The 23,818-nt window shown below is 42.3% G+C and overlaps 1 protein-coding gene across 2 annotated transcripts in view; it reads right to left on the reverse strand.

Moving 5' to 3' along the window:
* The window catches only part of ift74 (intraflagellar transport 74), a 158,565-nt gene that overhangs the window by 54,922 nt on the left and 79,825 nt on the right, over window positions 1–23,818 (reverse strand). For both annotated transcript variants that reach the window (XM_039759704.1, XM_039759705.1), the window contains exons 9-11: window positions 21,831–21,969; window positions 15,730–15,792; window positions 400–543 (exon numbers count right to left, since the gene is read on the reverse strand). In XM_039759704.1, coding sequence (XP_039615638.1) covers window positions 400–543; window positions 15,730–15,792; window positions 21,831–21,969 — 346 coding nt within the window. The remainder of the gene's footprint in view (window positions 1–399; window positions 544–15,729; window positions 15,793–21,830; window positions 21,970–23,818) is intronic.

Raw genomic sequence — 23,818 nt, forward strand, 5'->3', positions numbered from 1 at the left:
ATTGTTTTGCCCCATGTACGACGCACGTTGCGATTGTATAGGAAGCATTTTTGTTGCATGATGAAAGTTTTTCTTTCTTCCGTCGCCAATCTCAAATACATGACTCTGGAACACCGTACTTGCGACCTGCTGCCCGATTTCCTATCTTCTCTGCTTCCAAAATCACTTTTAGTTTTTCTCCCGCCGCGAAGAAGCGTAAACGCTCGCTACTATGCATGCTGAATGACGACACCAAAAACAAGAGTGAGAGAGAGAGAGCGCGAGCAAGCCCAAGCAGAAGTAAACATTACAGAATTACATTTCCTCGTGTATGACGCGAACCTGATTTTCTAATGCTAATTTTCGGGAAAAAATGTGTGCGTGGTATACGCATAAATACGGTAGTTCATTTTGACTCACCTGCTTCAGAAGACGCTCCCGCTCCTCCTGCGGGGAGCCTAAACTTTTGTCTTCAGCAATCATCTGGTCTCGTCGCTGCTCGAGTTCATGGATCTTTTCATACAACACAACTGCTTCCTGTTTCACGTGAGAGTGTAAAATCTCCTGAAAAGCACAACATTAATAAACATCAAGGGAATTAGATAGTAAAATATCCTATCAGCATGCATAACACAAAAGGCTTCGTCCATAATTATTAAGAAAAAATATACTTGTTGGTAATGAATATCACAGGGTATTGCTGTGGACTCACCACAAAGCATCTCATTTTGCAGATCTGCACCGTACTGAATTGCCAGTGGTCAGTCATGAACCCACAGCATCTGGTTCAGAAACACTGTCTTTACAGCTAATATATATATAGTCTTGGAAACACTACAGACATTTTACTTCAAATTTAAGAGAATTTATGTCCTCGAGTTTACCCTTTGTTTATGACTCTGAGTTAGATTTTTGTTTTGGATTTGGTCATTTGATTGCTGATTCCTTAATACTACATTTTGCTTGTTGACTGTTCTCAAGTGTTTTCTTGTAAGAATTACATACAGCATGAGCCATCTCAGTTCGCAGATTTGCATGATGGTAACAGTTGCGGCCAACTGCAAGCCTGTCTGGATTACAATGGCTCTCAAAACCTCATATTGGGCTAAAAGAAGCTCCTCAGCCTTGAGTAGAGAAAAGTGTGTTTCTGAACACCGCGAATGCAGCACTTCCTGGTGTTATCAGCTGAGCTCTCCCTCTCTCTCTCACTCACTCCCCACCTTACTGCACAGTGCCTCTGCCTACAGAACCCACCCCTCCACACTGCAAATCCTGCTGACTATGCCAAGTGTTTAATCTTGGACTCGCACACTCCACCAGACATCTCAGTGTGCAACCTTGTCACAAGACAGCAATCAAGATCATTACTGGCAATAAGAAGTTCCCCAGAGTCTCAAAGTGGTGAGGCCCTTAAAAAAAAAGGGATGCATGTCAAAACAGAATTTTGCTATAACCAACAAAACAACAAAACTAAGCCAAGAACCATAAACTAAGTAAATGAATGAATTCAGCACAATTTAAAACCTTACAATATCAGGAAAATTGAAAAAATACCATATATACCCACGTATAAGTCAGGTCTTGAAACCCGAAAAATCGATCATAAAATCAGACCCCGACTTATACGCCCGTTCAAAAATGAAATACTTTATTTTATTTTTTTACATCTTCTTGCACACTTGTTATTCAGACACATCAAATTTTGTTGCAGCAGTGCAGTTACCAATTTTGTTTCATTACTTCAACGACTTTAAATTTAAAACCAGCTTCATATTTTCTTTTGATTGAATGCTCCATCGTAGATAAGGGATGCTCTTACGATAAAGGTGTATGAGGGTGTGAGATACAAAAAACACCAAACAGTGCAAACGTTGCTTCAGAATAGTTTGGGTATTACTGTGTGGTAACGTAGGCACAATACATAGGAAAAAAAAGGGCCATGTGCTCCGTGGTTACTCGCTCAGGTGGGCGTTAGCATATCAAAATCTCTTGGACCAATTGCATGAGTTTTCCACATTCGACTTATACGACCAACATTATAAAATACCGGAAATTAAACAGTAAAATCAAGCCCCGACTTATCCACCTGAGAACTTCTCCACGAGTATATATGGTAAATATAAAGCTGGACGTGAATTAAAATAAAAACCTACAAAATCTTTCCTCCTTTTGGCCATGGTGTATTTGCCACTCATAGCCATTGATCTTGTTGCTACACCATGTCAGATTAAATGACTGAAAATCGTAGCCCATGTCTCATTTTCTGACCGACAGCCATCTCAGTTTGCAGATTTGCATTGTGGTAACAGTCAATGGCCAGCTGCGAGCCTGCAACGTTTGGATTACAACGGCTCTCAAAAGTAACTTCTTACTTGTCCACGCTAAAGGACGCTCCTCAGCCTTGAGCAGAGAAGATTATGTTTCTGAACAATGTGAGTGGAGCACTTCCTGGTGTTGGCTCTTTCTCTGTCCCCACTTTTCTGCACAATGCCTCTGTCTACAGACCCCCATCCCTCCACAGTGAAAATCCTGCCGACTACGCCAATTGTTTTTATCTTGGACTCGTGCACACCATGAGACATCTTAATACACAGCATTGTCACAAGACAGCAATCAGGATCGTTACTGGCAATAAAAATTACTCCAGAGTTTCAAAGTGGTGAGGCTCTTAAAAAAAGGGATGCACGTTAAAACAGAATTTTGCTATACCCACAATAAAACCAAACCAAGCTAAACTAAGTAAAGAAATTAATTCGACACAATTCAAAACCTTACAATAAGAAAATTGAAAAATAAATATAAAGCTAGATGTGAATTAAAATGAAAGCCCCTTGGCTTCCCAGCTCATTACCAGGTACAAGTCGGGGCAGAGTGGGAAACAAAAGCAACTTTTGTAGTCTGTTACTAGTGTGACAGATAGGAGGTGTTCTTGTCCCCTTGAACCTTCTGATCAGACACCACACACCAGATAAAAGTCCAATAATTACATTTATTTAGACAATAATGTGCACCAAGCACCCTCCACTCCACAATACTCATAAACAATAACAATAATCACAATCCTCCAACTCCTAGACGCGTTGTCACCCTTCCTCCCAACTCAGCTCGACGCTCTGGGTTTCCCACAATCCTTTAAAGTCCTTGACCTGTAAGTGTTTCTCTTCTCACTCTCCATGTGACTGGGACGTAGTTCCGGGCTATAGGGAAAATAGTCCTTGATCCTCCCTGCAGCGTCCTCTGGCGGCCCCCATGGTATCCAGCAGGGCTGTGTATAAACACTCCATTTTCCTTGATTCCCTGCTGGCATTTGGGGCACCTCCATGCTGCAGGGAGGGCTCCATCTAGCGGCCTGGGAGTATTGGCCGGGATTGTGATTGTGTGATTGTGATTGTGTTTTTCATTATAACTTAGATGAAAATCAGGCCAAATCCTTAGATACATTTATAAATAAACGCAGTTATTACTAAAGGGTTTGCATGCTTTTCTTGCCACTGTATATTCTGGATTTGGCACTGTGGTATAGCGGGTCCACGACTTAAAAGAACAGGCCAGTTTTAAATAAATAATCGCCGCACTTGTGGCTTTTAGAGGGGGCGTGGTAGTGTGGCCGGAGCGGTTCTCGGACGCTACATGATGCGGGCGTTTCCTCGCTTAAGTGCACAGGTGAGGAATTGTCCGTATTTGTAATTGATGCCGGAAGCTGCTAATTGCCACACCTCTGCCACGTCCCCATTGCATATAGGAGAAGCACAAGTGAGGAGAGAAAAAAAAAGAAAGGAGAAAGTGATCAGAAGTCAAGGGAGAAAAGGTGGCAGGAAGATGAAAGCTGGTGCGTGCGTGCGTGAGCAAGCAAGTGAGTGAGTGAAGGCAGGCTCACTAGCGAGAGCAGGCAGCTGTGAGGAGAGGCCTTCAGGAGTGTTAGGCTGGCACTCAAGGGCAGCAAGAAGTGGTTGCTCCTGCTGAGCGCTTTGGAGGAGCAGGAGTGACCGGAAGGTGGTTGGCTCGCCGCAAAAGGTAGTGGGAGTCAGGAGGCTTGGGAAGTGGCAGCCCCAGCGTGATCATCCTGGTCGCCGAGGAACCCAAGTCATAGTCTGGAGAATCCAACGGAGCTAGGGACCGCAAGGCTACAGACTAGAAGGAGAAGGTCAGCTGCAGGTAGGGCAACTCCCCTGGTGCAGGGCCTGTATGGGAGAAGCAGGGGAGCCACCAGTTGAAGAAGACACCGGGCTTGTTTTTAAAGGCCATTGTGTTTAACCTCGTTTTTATGGATTTATTTATAGGATTTTAAACTCCACATTTTCTACTGTTTTTAATGGATTATTTATTTATTGACATTTTGATGGCATTGCACTTTAGACACTGTTTTTGGTTTTGTTGTTTTTAATAAAAGCATTGTCTGCACTTTGCACCATTCCCCTTGCTTCGTGGTGTCCAGCTCATCCAGTTACTGTACATTACCGACGCTGTCGTGAAATGGGAGCATGAAGTTGACTGGCACTCTTTTGAAACACAATATGGACAATAAAAATACTATCAAGCAAAGATCATGTATTGCACAAACATTGCTTTGCTTCAAATACAGAACAGTGACAAAAATAAATTTATAGCCAAGGTTTGTTATCCTACCATTCTGAAGGGAATTCACATGAAATTTTGTGGCAGGAAGCTGAACTGGTAGAAAACTGGATATTGTAGTAAATCTGATTTTGGCACTTAGCCCATGTTATACTTGCTGCTGCTGCCTTTTGTTGTTTTCTTGTTCCTTGCTTTGCTAACCTTTCCATGGATGCTTCAATAAAAAGCCCAGATGTGGACAAATCTGTTGGTCTCCGTACATCTCCCTGAAATAGTGTAGATATCATGCCTTTGAAATGTCATTGAGTAATAGGAAGTGTGACAAGAGATCAATTGTTGTTTATTTACAAAGATCTTCTAAAATGGCCTGGACACATTTGTTGGGAAATCTAGAGAAGATTCTAAATAATGGAATTTAAGGGATTTTTCAAACTAGCCGTTTCTTGAATTCATAGCACCCACGTCTCCAATCAGTTATTCAGTTGATTTAAAAGGAGAAAAGTCGTCTCCCTGTTGTCTGGTGTCATCGTGTATCCCATACTGAACATGGACCAGAGAGAGCAAAGGAGAGAGTTGACGGAGATCAGAAAGAAAAATGACAGACCAGCTTGTTAAAGGCAAAGGCTAGAAGACCACCATCTCCAAGCAGCTTGATGTCCCTGTGACAACAGTGGCAAATACAAAGAAGTTGAAGGTCCATGGGACTGCAGGCAACCTCTGAAAGAAGAAAATCAGCTCCCGAAATTTGCAGAAGGATAGTGAGAAGGGTAGACAAATAGTCCAGGACAACCTCCAAAGAGATACAAGCTGAACTCCAAGGTCGAGGTCCATCAGTGTCTCATCGTACCATCTGTCGCTTTTTGAGTGACAGTGGATTCAATGGAAGAAGACCCTGAAGGACTTCACTGTAAACAAGCCAGACTTGAATTTGTTAAAATACCAACTGAAAAGCCCCAATGCTTCTAGGAGAACATCCTTTGGACAGATGAAACCAAACTGGAGCTTTTTGGAAAGTCACATCAGCTCAATGTCCACAGAGGAGGAGGCTCACTTATGTTTTAGGAATGCTTTACTGTGTCTTATGTCTGTGCAGGGGACAATGAAATCTCAAGACTATCGAAACACTCTGGAGCAAAATGCCCTGCCCAGTGTCTGAAAGCTCCGTCTCAGTCGCAAGCCGTGGACCCTCCAACAGGATGATGAGCCAAAACACACTGCTAACACCACCCAAGAATGGCTAAGAAGAAAACTTGGACTATCCTGAAGTGGCCTTCTGTGAGCCCTGATCTGAATGCTATAATAATAAATAATAATAACATTAATTCATTATATTTAGCACTTTCATAGTATATGGGGAGCCACTTCAAACGCCACCAATGTAGCGCATCCACCTGGATGATGCGACAGCAGACATTTTGTACCAGTACGCTTACTGCACATTAACTGTTAGGTGGAGAAGTATTAAGAGAGATAGCCAATTAGAGACAGGGCTTGATTATGGGGGCCAGAATGACTAGGTAATGGAGGGCAATTTAGCCTGGACATCGGGATACACCCTACTCTTTATGAAGGATGCCCAGGGATCTTTTATGTCCACAGACAGTCAGGATCTCAGTTTTGCATCTCATCCGAAGGATGTTGACATTATTACAGCACTGTGTCCCCATCACTTCACTGTGGCATTGAGATCCGCAAACAGTCCACAGGGTAAGTGCCCCCTGCTCGCCTCACCAACACTTCTTCCAGCAAAAACCCAAGCTTTTCCTAGATGATCTCCTATCCAAGTACTTTGTTTGGGCTTGAACATGCTTTGCTGCAGGTACATTGACCTGTTCTGAACTAAATATGGCATGGCTATGGAATATCTATGGAAAGAACTAAAACATGCAGTCTGGAGAAGACCCCCTTCAAACCTGATCCAGCTGGATCAGTTTTCTCAGGACAAGTGGGCCACACCACCATCAGACTGGTGCAGAAGTCTCATGGAGAGCTTCAGGAACTGCTTGTTTGCTGTGATTTCAAACTCTAATAGTTGTGCAACCAAATATTAGTTGAAGGGTCCCTTCGTTCTGTCTGATCCTAACATCTGTTGCTTTTTGAGGGACAGCGGGCTCAATGGAAGAACACTCAGGAGGACTCCACTGTAAAAATGCCAACCTAGAATTTGCTCAAATGTATATTGACAAGCCACAGTGCTTCTGGGAGAATGTCCTTAAGATAGATGAGACAACACTGGAGCTTACCAGCTCAATGTCCACAGATGACAAAATGAAGCTTTCAAAGACAAGAAAGCCGGACCTACTGTGAAACATGGAGGAGGCTCACGTATGCTTGGGGGCTGCTTTGCTGTAACTGGCAAGGGGTGTCTTGAGTCTGTGAAGAGAACAATGAAATCTCAAGACTATCAAGACATTCTGTAGCGAAATGCACTGCCCAGTGTCAGGGAGCTCTGTGTCAGTGGCAGGTCATGGACCCTCCAACAAGAGAGGGAGCCAAAACACACAGCTAATAACACCCAAGAATGGCAAAGAACAAAACATTGGACTACCCCCAAGTGACCTTCTATGAGTCCTGATTTTAATCCTATGGAACATCTATGGACAGAACTGAAACCGCAGTCTGGAGAAGACCCCTTCAAATCAGACCCAGCTGGAGCAGTTTGCTCAGGAAGAGTGGGCCGAACGACCTGTGGACAGGTGCAGAAGTCTCATGGAGAGCTTCAGGAACTGTTTGTTTGCAGTGATTTCAAACTCTAAAGGTTGTGCAACCAAATACTGGTGAAGGGTCCCATCATTCTGTCTGATCCTACCATCTGTTGCTTTTTGAAGGACAGCAGGCTCAATGGAAGAACACTCAGGAGGACTCCACTGTAAAAATGCCAAACTAGAATTTGCTCAAATGCATATTGATAAGGCACAGTGCTTCTGGGAGAATGTCCTTAAGATAGATGAGACAACACTGGAGCTTACCAGCTCAATGTCCACAGATGACAAAATGAAGCTTTCAAAGACAAGAAAGCCGGACCTACTGTGAAACATGGAGGAGGCTCACGTATGCTTGGGGGCTGCTTTGCTGTAACTGGCAAGGGGTGTCTTGAGTCTGTGAAGAGAACAATGAAATCTCAAGACTATCAAGACATTCTGGAGCGAAATGCACTGCCCAGAGTCAGAGAGCTCTGTGTCAGTGGCAGGTCATGGACCCTCCAACAAGAGAGGGAGCCAAAACACACAGCTAATAACACCCAAGAATGGCAAAGAACAAAACATTGGGCTACCCTGAAGTGACTTTCTATGAGTCCTGATTTTAATCCTATGGAACATCTATGGACAGAACTGAAACCGCAGTCTGGAGAAGACCCCTTCAAATCAGACCCAGCTGGAGCAGTTTGCTCAGGATGAGTGGGCCGAACGACCTGCGGACAGGTGCAGAAGTCTCATGGACAGCTCCAGGAACTGCTTGTTTGGATTGATTTCAAACTCTAAAGGTTGTGCAACCAAATATTAGGTGAAGGGTCCCATCTTTTTCATTTATTTGTTTTATTATTTGAAATATACTGCTGTATTTTTGTTAAATACAGAACAAATTGCTTTGGTCAGTTTCATGTTGTTTCAGTGAGAGTTGGGGGTTCTTTTTTTGTACTATGGTGTTGTAACGCGTTAGCCATTATGGTTCTAGTGAGAACTTAAGCAAAATGACCCCTTTTATTGGCTAACTAGAAATATTACAATATGCAAGCTTTCGAGGGCCCCTTCTTCTTCTGTCATGGAAGGGTACCAACAAATTTTTGTCCACGTCTGACAGTCTCTTGTCATTTGTAAAAAGAATTCTGGGTGCATACAAAGGGTGAAGCAGTGACAGTTTTCAAACTACCATTGTGACTTCACCCTTTCTGTCACTTTTAAGCAGATCTGGCTGAAGTCCCTGCTATGCGGCCCTCATTTCCTTTGGAAATTGCACCATTTGGGTAGATTAAGAAATGAGGCCATTATAATACAATGGTCAACCCTGGGATTCGTTGAACAACTGTGAAGAGATTTAAGAATGGGTGTTGAGAAATTCTGACAGGAACTAGAAACAATGGAAAATTATCTGAAATATCTGTGATGACAGAGTGAAGTAATGAGACATCACAGAAGAGTGGGAAACCATATCACTATCCACATTTAAACAACATCTCCAGTACATAAACAGCGACTATAAAAAGATCTAATGGAGGATTAAGTGGCAGGAGTTCAAAACTGCCTGCTCACCAACCGTCCCCATCCAAATGCTGTAGAAGCCCCTTCCAAACATTGCCTCTCATTATTTTTCACACTTCATCATTCATTAAACAGAATCAGAGACCTCATTTTTCAATTTGATATTAAAAAATAGAGATATCCAAAGGATTCCGAGTCCAATCTGTTAAGTTAATGCTTAACAAGTTATATTTTAATTATGAACTCTGTTGGGCTTGTTATAAAGTTAATTTGGGCTGAAACGATTCCTCGAGAAACTCAAGTAATTCGATAACTGAAAACCACCGAAGCAAATTCTTTGCATCAACGTTTCATTTAATCCACATAACTACACCTCGGCGAGCTTGCCATGTTTCGCACGGAAGATTATTAGTGTCACAGAACATGCTTATGCTGTGGACACATGACGTGAAGACGCAGTGCTGGATTAACCATATAAGCAAAGTAAGCACATGCTTAGGGCATCGAGGGTAAAGGGGGCACCACAAAAATTTTTCATGGCCGAATTTATTGCATAAACTATTAAATTAATTAAATTTATAGCCATTTTCATAATTTAATGAAAAATTAATAATGCCTCCCTGTACCTCCATATGCCGTCACCGTTTATAGATGGCACCTTACACGGTGCGTTCTGCATACTGGTGCCATCTACGATGGGGAATTCCCGTTTCATGGTGATTCCCTTAAACGCCATGTTATGTCAAAATATTGTGAAAATAATTTGATTCAAAACAATATGTTTTTTTTTTTTTTTTATTAATTTATATTAACAATATGTTCTTATATTTTTAAATAATAGTGAATAGTTGATTAAAAATTATCATCACGTAATTGTTGTGTTTCGTGAATTATCTGTTATTTAACTTAAAATAAATTTCTAGTGCATAGAAAACGTTATTTTCTGTTTTAAGTAAAAACGAAAAATCATCCCAGTTTGAGGAAAAAATATTCTGGTAAGTCTATTTAATTCTATTCTTGGATATTTTTAAATTCATTTACATTATGTAAAAGTGAAAATCGTACAGCTGATTACTATTGGATAAAATTGTTTTTAATTTTTTTACTGATAAAGATTTATTAACAAAATGTTCACAAAATATTCTTCAAATCTTGTACTAAGAATATGTGTAAATAGATTTGCTAAATTGACACAAAAGCCATAAATAAATTAAATAATCAAAATGGTAAATCTACGGTTTTTATGTCAAAATGTTTTGTTTAATTTAGAATTTCCGATGATAAAATAAAATTTTATTTTCTAGTTTGTTATTGTTTTAATATTTTGAATCACTAGTGTAAGGGGGCACCAAAATTACTTAGGGCATCTAAGGGTCTTAATCTGGCCCTGTGAAGACGTAATCTGACGGCGCGGATTGCAAAATGGAGAAAGAGAGAGAAAATAGTGAGGGGTGAAGCAAAGAGACAGGCCAGAGATAACGACAGAAAGTTGCAAAGTTTTGGATCATTTAAAGCTGAAAACTCTGTACAGTGTGTCTGTTGTGAAAACCAAATGAGCCGACCACAATAGCACAACGTCAATGCTTCAGCATCTCAACAGGAAGCATCCAAGTCTACGCATCCAGTCCCGGAGCAGACCTGACACAAGGCAGCGTTAACATTTATATTTAACGGAAAACTGCTAGTTGAGATGAAGGCTAGTAAAGAATGTATGTTAACTATGGCTTTATGTAATGGCTTGTAACACACCCTTACACCCTGGGGGCATTTTTCAGCAATCTCCACCTGAGGGGGGCAGGGTACACCTAAATAAACTCTTATTATTCAAAAAACAAAAGCAGGTCAGTCAGTTTTTCACTAAACACTGACACTAATTTCAGAAACATGTCACACGTGTGCATGAGAGAGGGTTTACAGGCTCAAATAGTGTCATTTCTCATCCAGACCAGGGGTTGGCGCTGCCTTCTAATACTCCCTCCTTTTGTCCCTCTGCAGACCAACTGAAGACCCAGTAGCAACGCCTCTGTTTCTCCCTCTGATGATGTCACTTCCAGTACCATATAAGGACGTCCAATCCAGTCTAGATGATACCACAGATAGGCTACCACTTCCTCTTCTGGCTTCCTGAAACTCTACCTCTTCCTGCTTGTGCTATATATATATATATATATATATACCAAAGAACATAATTGTTAACCAGTTCCATTTTTGGACTCCATTCTGTAAAGACGTGTTTGTTGTTTTATGTTTTTTTTAGTATACAGGGTGGCCATCCCCGAACCTTTTTCTGTCTCTGACCCTTTTCTATTACAAAAGTTATAAAATATTTGTTTGTGTCAAAGTTAAACATTCTTTACTTAGAAACTACTGCTAAACCAGAAAAAAAACACTGTCCCTCTGCAGTCTAGCCGAAAACCATGCCTCCCAATGACGTCACCACCGACCCACCCACTGATGATGTCATTTCCGGCTCTCTCTGATGGCATCGTATCCATTCCAGAACCCATCTAGAGAAGACATCATTTCCTGTTACGTCTGTCTTGATCCATCGTCTTCCTTTCAGCCAGTCTCACCCTGTTGGCTCAGTTCTGTTTTGAACTCCGTGCTGTGAAGACGTGTTTGTTTTCTGATTTGCATTTTCTCAAGTATACGTGGCGACCATCCTCAAACCTTTTTACACCTTCTGCCTTTTCTTTTCACAGCCTCCATTTAGCTTGGTCCTACATCTCCTTCCCAGTCAGACCCTTCTCCTTCAGATCCTCTTTTACTTGATCCTCCCACCACACTTGAGCATCCCCAATTTCTCTTCCCCTGTATCTCCATGTCCATCACTCTTTTGGCCACATATTCGCTGTCTCTCCTGATCAAATGTCCATACCACTAAAACCTAACTTTCTAAGATACAGTGGGGGAAATAAGTACAGTGATCGCTCACTATATTGCGCTTCGACTTTCGCGGCTTCATTCCATCATGGATTTTATATGTAAGCATATCTAAATATATATCACATATTTTTCGTTGGTTCGCGGATTTCTGCGGACAATGGGTCTTTTAATTTATGGTACATGCTTTCTCAGTTGGTTTGCCCAGTTGATTTCATACAAGGGACACTATTGACGGATGGCTAAGAAGCTACCCAATCAGAGCACGTATAACTCCTCAATGATATACGATATACTTCCTGTGCGGAGCTTCCCATACTTAAAAGCCCGAACAGCACCTATTGATTTTTGATTGTTTGCTTTTCTCTCTCTCTCTCTGACATTCTTTGCTCCTGACAGAGGGGGTGTGAGCAGAGGGGCTGTTCACACACTGGCCTAGAAGATACGGACGCTCCTCTAAAAAATGCTGAAAGAAGACCTTCACATTGCTCCCCCCTTTCTTGCAGCTGCTTTGTCGGGCGGTCCTTCGCATACTTAAAAGCACCTATTGATTTGTGATTGTTTGCTTTTCTCTGTCTCTCTCTCTGACATTCTCTGCTCCTGACGCACACTCCTTTGAAGAGGAAGATATGTTTGCATTCTTTTAATTGTGAGATGGAACTGTCATCTTTGTCTTGTCATGTAGCACAGTTTAAATTTTTGAAAAAGAGACAAATGTTTGTTTGCAGTGTTTTAAAGTCACTGTCTCTACGACCTCCTGTGTTTCTGCGCAAATCTGTGACCCAAGCGTGACAATATAAAAATAACAATATAAACGTATGGTTTTTACTTTGCGGATTTTCACCTTTTGCAGGAGGTTCTGGAACTCAACCCCCGCGATCAAGGAGGGATCACTGTATTTAATTCCCTGCTGAATTTGTAGGTCTGCTCACTTACAAAGAAATGAACAGTCTCTCATTGTAATGGTAGCTTCATTTTAATGGAGAGAGACAGAATAGCAAACAGAAAATCCAGAAAAAAACACATGACATAAAAGTTATAAATTGATTTGCATGTCATTGAGAGAAATAAGTTTTTGATTTTATAACCCAGCCAGAATTCTGGCACTCACAGACTGGCGATTACATTTAATCAATCACAGATACCCTTGATCTCAACTCGTGATGTGTATAAAGCACACCTGTAAAACAGAATCCATTTCTTCCATTTCAGCCTCTCCACCACCACCACAGGCAACACCAAAGAGCTGTCAAAGGACATCAGGGACAAGACCTGCACAAGGCTGGAATGGGCTACAAGACCACCAGCAAGACATTTGATGAGAAGGTGGCAACTGTTGGTGCGATTATTTGGAAATGGAAAAAATATAAAATGACCCACAGATAACCCTGTGAAATATTAACAACAAAAGATGTATTACTATTTACAAGTCGGGTGGCACAGTGGCAGCACTGCTGCCTCACAGTAAGAAGACCTGGGTTCATGTCCTGGGTCCTCCTTGCATGGAGTTTGCATGTTCTCCCCGTGTTTGTGTGGGTTTCCTCCAGGAGTTCCAGTTTCCTCCCACAGTCCAAAGACATGCAGGTTAGGTGCATTGGCAATCCTCAATTGTTCCTGGTATGTGCTTGGTGTGTGTGTGTGCCCTGTGGTAGGCTGGCGCCCTGCCCGGGATTTGTTCCCTGTCTTGCGCCCTGCGTTGGCTGGGATTAGCTCCAGCAGACCCCCGTGACCCTGTAGTTAGGATATAGCGGGTTGGATAATGGATGGATGGATGGATGTGTAGTTGGTGTGTGGTTGTGTGTTCGCCATGCGATGGACTGGCGCCCTGTCTAGGATTTGTTCTTGCCTTGTTCCTTATGCTTGCAGAGATAGACACAGCACCATCTGTGACCCTGCTCAGGAATAAGTGGGTTAGGAAATGACTATTTACAAGTTTTTTCTTTCTTCTTGATGGAAGAAAAAAGCGTGAAGCATCCACACAGATACATAGGAAACAAAAAGGACACTCCAGCCTTCCAGACTGACAACTGTATTTCTCACTTCTCAGTTACAAATCCTGCCTTTTATTTGGTTCACATTTATTTTTCTGGCCCTTTACTAATTTATTTCTTGTTATGTTCATTTCTAGCAGAACATATGCAGGTCAAAAGCCTTCCTTTATGATTTTGGGGCTAGGCTGCCTGAGATGAGGCCTACGTTTGGGTTGCAGACAACAGGAGTACTCGCCTGGTTTAGGATATTTTGAAGCCCATTTAGCTGCTTTTTTTTTTTTTTGAAAATCTTCACAACAATCTAAAACTCAGTTCAAAGTATTACATAATAACGTTCCCAAATGCATTCAAAGATTTCCCAGACATGTTTTTGAAGTATTTGTAATATCAAATCTTGAAGCATCAACACCTGTTGCACTGACTGATTGCATTTGGGAAATCAATCACTGGATGACAGATAATTTTTTACGACTTAATCCTGATAAAACAGAAATCTTATTAGCTGGTACCAAATCTGTCCTCTTTACCCTTTGTGGGCTAAAAATTGACGTTAATGGGATTCTGATTGAACCCTCAGCATCAGTTCGTAATTTGGGTGTCATCTTCGATCAGCTTCTTGCTTTCCAACCACACATTAGTTTATTCGTTCAGACGGCTTTTATTCATCTTCGCAACATTGCTCATCTGCATTCTTTCCTCAGTGTGAAGGATACTGAAACACTCATTCACACTTACATCACTACCCATCTGGACGATTGCAATGCATTGTTTTATGGCCTCCCGACTAAATACAGCAATAGATTACAGTATGTTCAGAATTCTGCTGCTCGTCTACTTACGAGTCAAGTCAAGTTGATTTGGGGAGCATGCACTGGTATAGCGAGTTGCCGCACCCACTGCATGACGAAACAGCTCGGGATCCTGGTTGGCAACCCCCCAAGGCAGACACGCGGTCCAGTCACACCCTCCGGAAATGACCCTCTATCTGCCGCAGCTGGGTGTTACATGGGCAACCCCTTGGCCTGGTCCAGCCACTTGGGTCCCCAAAAATGAGGACCTTACAAGCCGGATCACCTTCGGGGGAAGCACGCCACATGGCAGTAGTGCCGTAAGTACCGTAAACCCTCACAATGCAGGTCATGTGCCTCATTCGGGACTCCATAAGCAGCACAAAGTCAAATTAACAGTACCCAAGGATTTTCTGGAGACTTGCACACACTAAAAAAATCTGCTCACATCACTCCCGTCCTCTGTGATTTGCATTGGTTACCAGTCTCTTCAAGAATCAAATATGAAATTATTCTCATCACCTTTAAAGCTCTTCATGGTTTAGCCCCTCATTGTTTGTCGGAGCTGCTGCTTCCTTACTCTCCTGGCCTTGCATTAAGATCATCAGACGCTAACTTACTCTCTGTACCTAAATACAGGTTAGGAACTATAAGTGGCAGAGCTTTCAGTGTGATGGCCCCTAAAATTTGGAATGTTCTTCCTCTCAGCTTTCGTGAGGAAAAGATCTTTTAGTCATTTCAGACTTTTCAAAACACATCTTTTCAACGAGAATTATTCATTTTCTTGTATGTCATTTCATTTGTCTTGTTAATGTGTTTATTAAATTTTAAAGTGTCCTTGAGTGTATGAAAGGCGCTACATAAATAAAACGTACAATTATTATTATTACTGTTTCAAATTGACTTTGTATGCAATTTACCATCTCTTGAATTCATTTCTGAGATATCGGTAAAAATGACTTCTTGTAAATGTTCTCTTTTCTTAACAGACGTTTTTGCCTGTCTGAAGATGCTTCAAATGTCACGCAAGAAAATAGCCAACAAGGACAAAGTCGTTTCAACAACACGACAATTCTTGTGAAGGAGGAAATCCTCATGGTAGCTGAAGTTCTTAACAATTCAATTACACATATGCAGCATTAGGATCATGGATTAAAATAAAATATCTGTTCTTTAGTTTTGCTTCTGAGTAATAAAAAAATAACTAAAGGGATCACTCAGTATCCGCGCATTATGGTGTATTGACAAAAAATGACAAATGCAAAAACTTATATATATATATAAATTTGCAAAATGAATAAGAAACCAGCTCACCGCCTCCAAAGCCTCCTTTCTCATGCTCAGTTTATCTAGTTCCTGTTGTCGCGCACTCAGTTCCTGAGGACAAAAAAAAAAAAAAGAAAGAATAATTATACATTAAGATATTAAATACAACTGTGTTCTTAATAGCAAATTGGTAGCTGTCAAGCAAACTGTAATCTCTGGATTTTATAAATAACAGAAAAAAGGTCCACTTTCATTATGCTTTGTTATCTAAATTGTTAAATTAATAAACTTAATCAAGGACTGTCTTTCATTCTTAGCACAGCCTCACTTGCAGGATGAAAAACAAACATGTAAGAATATACAAAGACGACTACTGACTGGCAATACATGTGTCACTCGATACAGACGTCCATAATATTTTACACCTTCTGGCTAAGGAAGTTCTGTAGCTGCATTAGCTGCTCGACACATGGCAGACTGAATCAGTTATTACAAAAGAGACGAGTTGATCAAAAGGAGGGGCAAAACAAAATGGAGTCTCAAAAGAGGCACAGGCCAAAACCAGGAGCCCCGTAGCACATTTGTGTCAAACCACATGCACTTTAGAAGAGGCCATCAACCTGAGGCTATGTGTGTCCTGGCCTGGCCAGTACTTGAATGGTGGACAATCTAAGAAAAGCTTGGGTTGCTACTGGAAGAAGTGTTGGGGAGGCCAGCAGGGGACACTTAACCCTGTGGTCTGAATGTGGATCCCAGTGCCTCATGGTGCAGTGATGGAGACACTGTGGACAATTTTGGGTCCCCCTGGGTGAAGCAAGCTCCATTACAAATAGGAAGACATTGTGCAGTGCTGGCAGTTGCTTAGGTAATTCCCTCATAAAGCAACAACAGCAATCTGTGGACCCATCGGTGCTAACCTGGGTCACCACACTAATCTACACTCCATGGGTGACAGGACCTTCAGCTGTATAGCGAGCGCCCAGACTCTGGAATGACCTACTGAAATTAATCAGATCAGCGGACTCCATGAATTCTTTTAAAAAACAACTTAAAACTCATCTGTTCAGGACGGCTTTAAGCTCTACTTGACCTTACTACCCTTCTCTCAGTTTACCTCTCTGTCAAGATGCTCATGTAACCTGTGTGTGTGTGTGTGTGTGTGTGTGTGTGTGTGTGTGTGCGAGACCATCAATTATGTTGTCTGTTAGGCTTTTCTCTGAATTTACTGTCTTAATCTTCTTTATTTATTTATTTGGTTTGTACAATGCTATATACGGTATACCCTGCCGTTCTCTCTTAAACTCTGTGAAGTGCCTTGAGCATGGGAAAGGCGCTATATAAATAAAATGTATTATTATTATTATGACACAGTGGGTGAGAAGCACTGGCTTAGGTGATCTACTGCAACCCACTTGTGAACCAATGACAGCAACCCGCGACCCACTGGCAGCGTGATCCAGTGGTCAAGAAACACAGCCTTAAATGGAGCCGCTGTGTGACCGCAGAGACATGAAGATTGGTTTGTGCGACTTTGCACCGGCAGTTAGAGTTTGCATACCAGCGGCACATACAAGTCCCAGATAGCCTCAATTGTAATGACCTGTACACTTCGTGACCGACACACAGCCAAACGGCCAATCATAATTGGAGCCGTAAATCGGAACATGACTGGAATAATTTGCTCTTTTATGCCCCGTGACCCCGTAGTTAGGATATAGTGGGTTGGATAATGGATGGATGGATGCTGAAAAGTGTAAAGTGCTACACGTGGGCAAAAGGAACATCAATTATAAATTCAAGAAGGAAGACAGTCCTAAAGGAAGCAACCTCTGAAAAGGATTTAGGGGTTTATATTGACACAGCATTTCCATTGTGTAAGCAATGTGCACAAGAAATTAAAAGGTAACAAAACAAATCTTAGGCTATGTTATAAAATGTTATGTTCACACTACAGTATATAATACAGAACAGTTGGGGTCCCCAGCTCTGGTCCCGGAGGGCCCCAGCGGCTGCAAGTTTTCATTCTCACCCTTATCTTAATTTCTGTTGCTAATTAACTTCTTTTGAATTCATTTTAATTGACTTGTTTTTTAAGGTTTGTTCCCCTGAATTGCTTCATTTCTTTCCTTAACTCTTTTAGGGCTAATTTTTTTTTTTGTTTCTTATCTCCCAGGGCTGAATATTTTTCCAAAAACTAACATTTTTTAAAAAAGAACACAAAGCAATTGTTTAACATATCAAATCAACAACAAATATTTACTTTTGACAAATGTTCCTGTCTTGCATGTTGTATGAGCCTGCATACTCTACGACTTCACATTCATATCACATACATTTTACACAGCAAAGTCTGATGTCGCTCAAAGCAGCCATTTTCAGTCATTGCCACATTGCAGTGCTTACAATATGTGTTGCTTTGGTGCCTACTTTTCAATCGTCTGTTGCTGCACTTTCTCACATATATTGTTAGTGTGTACTGTAGAGAGACAAGTCACCCTTTTGCCATCGTGCCATTCCACTGCCACCAAGTTTTCTGCCCGCATGAAAACCGCATTGTCACCTCTTTTCATCTTCTGAAACTTTATGAACTTTATGCTTGGCATTATAGCCTGGCTCACCCCATGGGATTTGCTTCTGTTTATTACAGAAGTGAATCAAACTTTGCAGCAGCACGTACCCATCACCATGCTGCATAACCTGTCCAAAGCCACCAGGGGACAAAGCATGTTTGGACCAATGCTCCGTGAAGTTATATCACCAGTTCTGTCCCATCTCTATTTGTAATACCACAGCACGCGTCATCTCGCCTTTTGTTGTGGGTTTACACTTTGAAAACGAGAATGCGATGCAAACGCAGCCCGCGATTCAAAAAATGTCTCTGCCTACCTGTTTGTCTCTTCTGACGGTAGCTGAAAAGCAGCATCAGGAGAGAGCAGCCTGAAGTACAGCAGCTGGTGATCTGTCGTGTCCAACAGCAAGCCATGCCGTCTTGTGAAGTCCGGTAGCCAGATCGGCTCTCAACGGATCAATGTCTGTGTATTTATTCCACGTGAACCTTGCCGTAGATGCATCGGCTGCGCGAAGGCACTCAACTGGCAGCAGATCCGCTGGCGCGGCATCGGCTGATGTTTGATGAGCTGATGCCGGCTTCTCACTCTCTTGCTCGATCTCCTGATCACTGTCAATAAAATCCGATTCTGAAAAATCTGAGTCTGACTCCGCGATAATGTGCAAAACATTGCCTGCCGAGGGTTTTCTTTTCTGCACTCACTTCGCTCCCTTGTCACATGTCGATGCCATCTTGCCATTGTTTACATTTCACAACTCACGCACCTGCTAGGATTAGTTGCCGAGTCAGCGAGTCTAGCATTCCTCCAAGCACAGAGGGAATGCCTGTGACGTGACAGTGAGATTTGTCACCATTAACAGCTGATTATCACCCTCTATCCCTGGATGTCGACTTTAGCCGACATGCGCCCTCAACCCCTCCTGTCGACAAGTCGACATCCACCCTAAACGATTTAAATGGCACCAAACAGAAATGTAAGGTGAAGTGAGGGAGTCAACAGAAGGCCAACTAAGTCAGGGCCTCAAACTCCAGCCAGTTGCCTAATGAGGCGCTGAGTCCTGTCGTCAGTTAAACCCGTTCTTTAATTCTGTGGCTTGTTGCTGCTCTCATTGTGCAATGGCAGACATTTCCGAAATTGTTGATTTTCTCTTTTCTAAGTTAAAATGTTTTGTGGACCTGAGCAGATCAGCATTCCTGAGACCTTCATCTTTCTTTATTTTCAGATATTGTATGATGGACACCAGTTGTTTTGTATCTCATTATTGTTTGGCTGCTAATTAAGGAAAAAGAAACAATTAAGGGGTCTGAGTCTTCAAGAACAAGCCAATTAAAATGAACTCAAAAGAAGGTAATTAGCAGCAAAAAACAGGTCACTAATTAAGAAAAAGGTTAGAATGAAAACCTGCAGTCACTGGGGCCCTCCAGGACCAGAGTTGGGGGCCCTTGAACTAGTGAGACCACATCTGGAGTCCTGTGTGCAGTTCTAATCACCACACTACAAGAAAGACAAAGCAGCACTTGAAGCTCTGCTGCTAATTAAGGAAAAAGAAATAATGAAGGGGTCTGAGTCTTCAACAGCAAGTCAATCAAAACTCCAAGGTTTTTAATGGTTGAATATTCACAGATAGAACAGCCATCAATATTAGCACTCAAGTCCCACACTGAACAGCAACTCCCAGCATGCCCCTCAGCCATATGAATGGGCACACCAGCCCAGGAATACTGCCACCCAGTGCAGCATTCACTATCCCGGCCTCCCTGCCAGGTAAGGGGAAGGGGCTCATCTCAGCTGGGACTCCAGACTGTCCTAGCCGCTACCCATAACTCTTACCACCTTTGAGTAAATCCCAGACATTATAAAAGTTCCTGCCAGAAATTATAAAGTGCTTATAAAAAAATATTGACCTTTTCCTCCCCTGCATAGGAACTATCCATTCAATTATATATTGACATCGATCAACACCAACTACCCTAAAATGAAAATATATTCTAATATAGATCCTTTGACAGAGGTAACCAGCGGGGTGTGTACAGCTCCCCAAACACCTGACACAACAGAGTCCAGGGGTCCCCAACTCTGGTCATGTGGCTGCAGTTTTCATTCTAACCCTTTTGTTAATTAGTGACCTGTTTTTGATGCTATTTAACTTGAATGAATTTTAATTGACTTATTTTTAAGTATTTGTTCCCCTGAATTTCTTCATCGTTCCTCTGAATGGCTCAATTTCTTTCCTTAAATGGCACCTAAACAGAAATGAAATGTGAAGTGAGGGAGCCAACAGAAGACCAGCTAAGTCAGGGCCTCGAACTCCAACCAGTTGCTTAATTAGGCGCCGATTATTGTCGTTAATGAAACCCATTTTTTAATTCCATGGTTTGTTGCTACTCTCATTATGTAATGGAAAGACATTTCTGAAATTGCTGATGTTGTCTTTTCTAAGAGCACCGTTAAAATGTTTTGGAGACCTGAGCAGATCAGCATGCCTGAGACCTTCACCTTTACGTTCAGATATTGTTTGATGGTCACAGTTTGCTGGTCCTGTTTTGGCTCATTTTGTATCTCATTATTGTTTGGCTGCTAATTAAGGAAAAAGAAACAAATAAGGAGTCTGAGCAGGTCAAATAAAATGAATTCAAAAGGAGTTAATTAGCAGCAAAAACAGGTCACTAATTAAGAAAAAGGTTAGAATGAAAACCTGCAGTCACTGGGGCCCTCCAGGACCAGAGTTGGGGGCCCTTGAACTAGTGAGACCACATCTGGAGTCCTGTGTGCAGTTCTAATCACCACACTACAAGAAAGACAAAGCAGCACTTGAAGCTGTGCGGAGGAGAGCAACCAAGTGCATCATGGGAGTTAAGGTCATGTCTGACTATGACAGACTCAGAGAACTAAACCTTAGTCAGAGCATAGGAGACTGTGCGGGGACTGAATACAGGGTTTCAGAATTCTCAATGATATTAATACAACAATTTCCAGCAGAATTATTTCAACTATACGGTTAAGTGCGTACTTAAGAACGGCAGTTGAAATTAAGGGGAAGTGCATTTAGGACTGAAGCCAGGAAGCACGTCTTTACGCAAACAAACTACCGAGACAGAATCCGTGATAACCTTTAGGAAGTATCTGGATGAAATATTGGGAAAAGCTTGATCGACTGAATGGCCTCCTCTTATTTGTCACATTTCTTATTGTGTGACTGTGTGAAACCAAAAAAGGTTTCAGGGATGATCAAGTCCATCCAATTCCAAAGCCTACTACTTCATAGTCAAGGATGAAGGGGAAACTGGCCACAAGTCACAGATAACCAGTAAACTCTGGTTATGCTCATGCTCAGGAAACTCCCACACCAGGTCTAGTTATACTGGTTACGGAAAGCCAACAATGAACTTGGTAGCATGTCTACGGACCGCGGTAAGACAGTGGAGGTTCAAGACAAGACCCATGTTAACATAAAACAAGCAGGTTAAAAAATGACTATAATAAAGGTAATTAATTATCATTGTTGTTAAAGCCTGTAAGGGGAAAGGAACCCCAAGGTCGTCACCCTGCAGGCACTTCATAGTAATCAATAATTTAAACCTGTAGTATCTCCTGGTTGGTGATCTTCATCTCAGCATACTTCTCTTGTTTATCGCGTGGCATTTTTTTGATGATGTTCTCAGCTGCTTGCTTTTCATTTTCTATCTCCTGTTCCACCGTCCGGATCATTTCTTCTTTTCTACAATGTAAGGCAGTAAAAACAAAATCAAAAGGAAAGTCTATTTTTGTAATGTTAACAAATTAAAAAAAAAAAAAGTGAACACAGCTGGATTACAAGTTGTTCCATTCTGGAGCAGCAGGGTGGTGCAGTGATTAGTGTCGGTTATGATGGATGGTTTTGCTTATTTTTGCATATATTTGAATTAACACATTGAATTTTTATAATATATTTTTAATTCTTTACAAAGCAGATTTTATTGCACCACGCCTCACATTTGTTTATGTGTTGTTTATGAGAGCGCCACCCGTTGCTAAGATGGCGAGGTGGCACGCTGCTTCATCACACAGACCAAGTCTGATAGGGCAATGTGCTACACCTGAAATCCAAACATTGGGATGTTCAACTTAAAAAAAATTTAAAAAATTAATTATTAGCATCGGGCGGCACGGTGGCGCAGTGGGTAGCGTTGCTGCCTCACAGTTAGGAGACCCGTCTGGATTCGCTTCCCGGGTCCTCCCTGCGTGGAGTTTGTATGTTCTCCCCGTGTCTGCGTGGTTTTCCTCCCACAGTCCAAAGACACGCAGGTTAGGTGCATTGGTGATCCGAAATTGTTCCTAGTGGGTGCTTGGTGTGTGTGTGTGTGTGCCCTGCGGTGGGCTGGCGCTCTGCCCGGGGTTTGTTCCTGCCTTGCGCCCTGTGTTGGCTGGGATTGGCTCCCGTGACCCTGTAGTTGGGATATAGCGGGTTGGACAATGGATGGATGGACTATTAGCATTATTTAGGGCCAAATGAAAGCAAATTAATGTCAGTGCCTTTTGATTCGGGATGTGAATATGGACTTTACTTTAGTTTTCTTGCCCCTATTTGTCTTTTATCTTTGTTACTGGCTAAGACCCTACATTTCTTCAATCTCATTCTCTTTCTTTTCAATGTTTCCTTCTCTCGGATTGTTGTAAAGAGTGCCAATGGTCTAGCATTCATAATTTTTTTTTTCCAACCCATGCCCTTGTGACCTGCAGGGGGCGCACTGAGCCCCAAAATCCCAGACACGACTACTCGAGACACAGTTTTGGGTTCAAAACCAGTTCTTTTAATTTACACCAAGCGAACCTTTCACAGGTTTGTTATCCAAACTGCCATAAAGGATTCCAACACCTGACAACAAATCTCTAAGTCCTTCCATTCCACAGTGGTGGCTCTGTGGCTGGTGGCTCTGTGGCTCTGCGCTGGTATCTGGAATGTTGCTGGTTCAAATCCTGTCACTGCCAGAAGGGATCCTACTCTGCTGGGCCCTTGTGCAAGGCCCTTAACCTGTAAATTGTTCCAGGGGTGCAATATAAAGGCTGACCCTGTGCTATGACCCCCAAAGGTCATGTGAAAAGACAATTTCCCTTTGGGGATTAACAAAGTATCAGGTCATGTCAGGTAGGGGAGTACAGCGCGTTGCCACACTCACCAAACGATGAAACAACTTGGGATCCTGGTTGACAGCCCCGCTGGGCAGACACGCGGTCCAGTCCCACCCTCCAGAAATGACTCTGGATCTGTTGCAGCCAGTTGTTAGGTGGGAGTCCCCTTGGCCTGGTCCAGCCACTCGGGTCCCCAACAATGAGGATCACCCTCGGGTAATCACACCAGATGGCCATAGTGCCGTAACTGACGTACCCTCACAATGCAGATCATGTGCCTCATTCGGGACCCATGAGCAATACAAAGTCACACCAGCGGTACCCATGGACCCTCTGAAGTGACACACATGAAGGAGTCCAGTCTTCATCTCAGGTCACTGGATAGCATCCATGTCTCACAAACAGGGAGCACCAGGACTGTAAAGACTTGGACCTTCGTCCTTTCGCAGAGATATCAG

Source organism: Polypterus senegalus, chromosome 7, assembly GCF_016835505.1.
Source record: "Polypterus senegalus isolate Bchr_013 chromosome 7, ASM1683550v1, whole genome shotgun sequence".
In the NCBI taxonomy this organism is placed as follows: Eukaryota; Metazoa; Chordata; class Cladistia; order Polypteriformes; family Polypteridae; genus Polypterus; species Polypterus senegalus.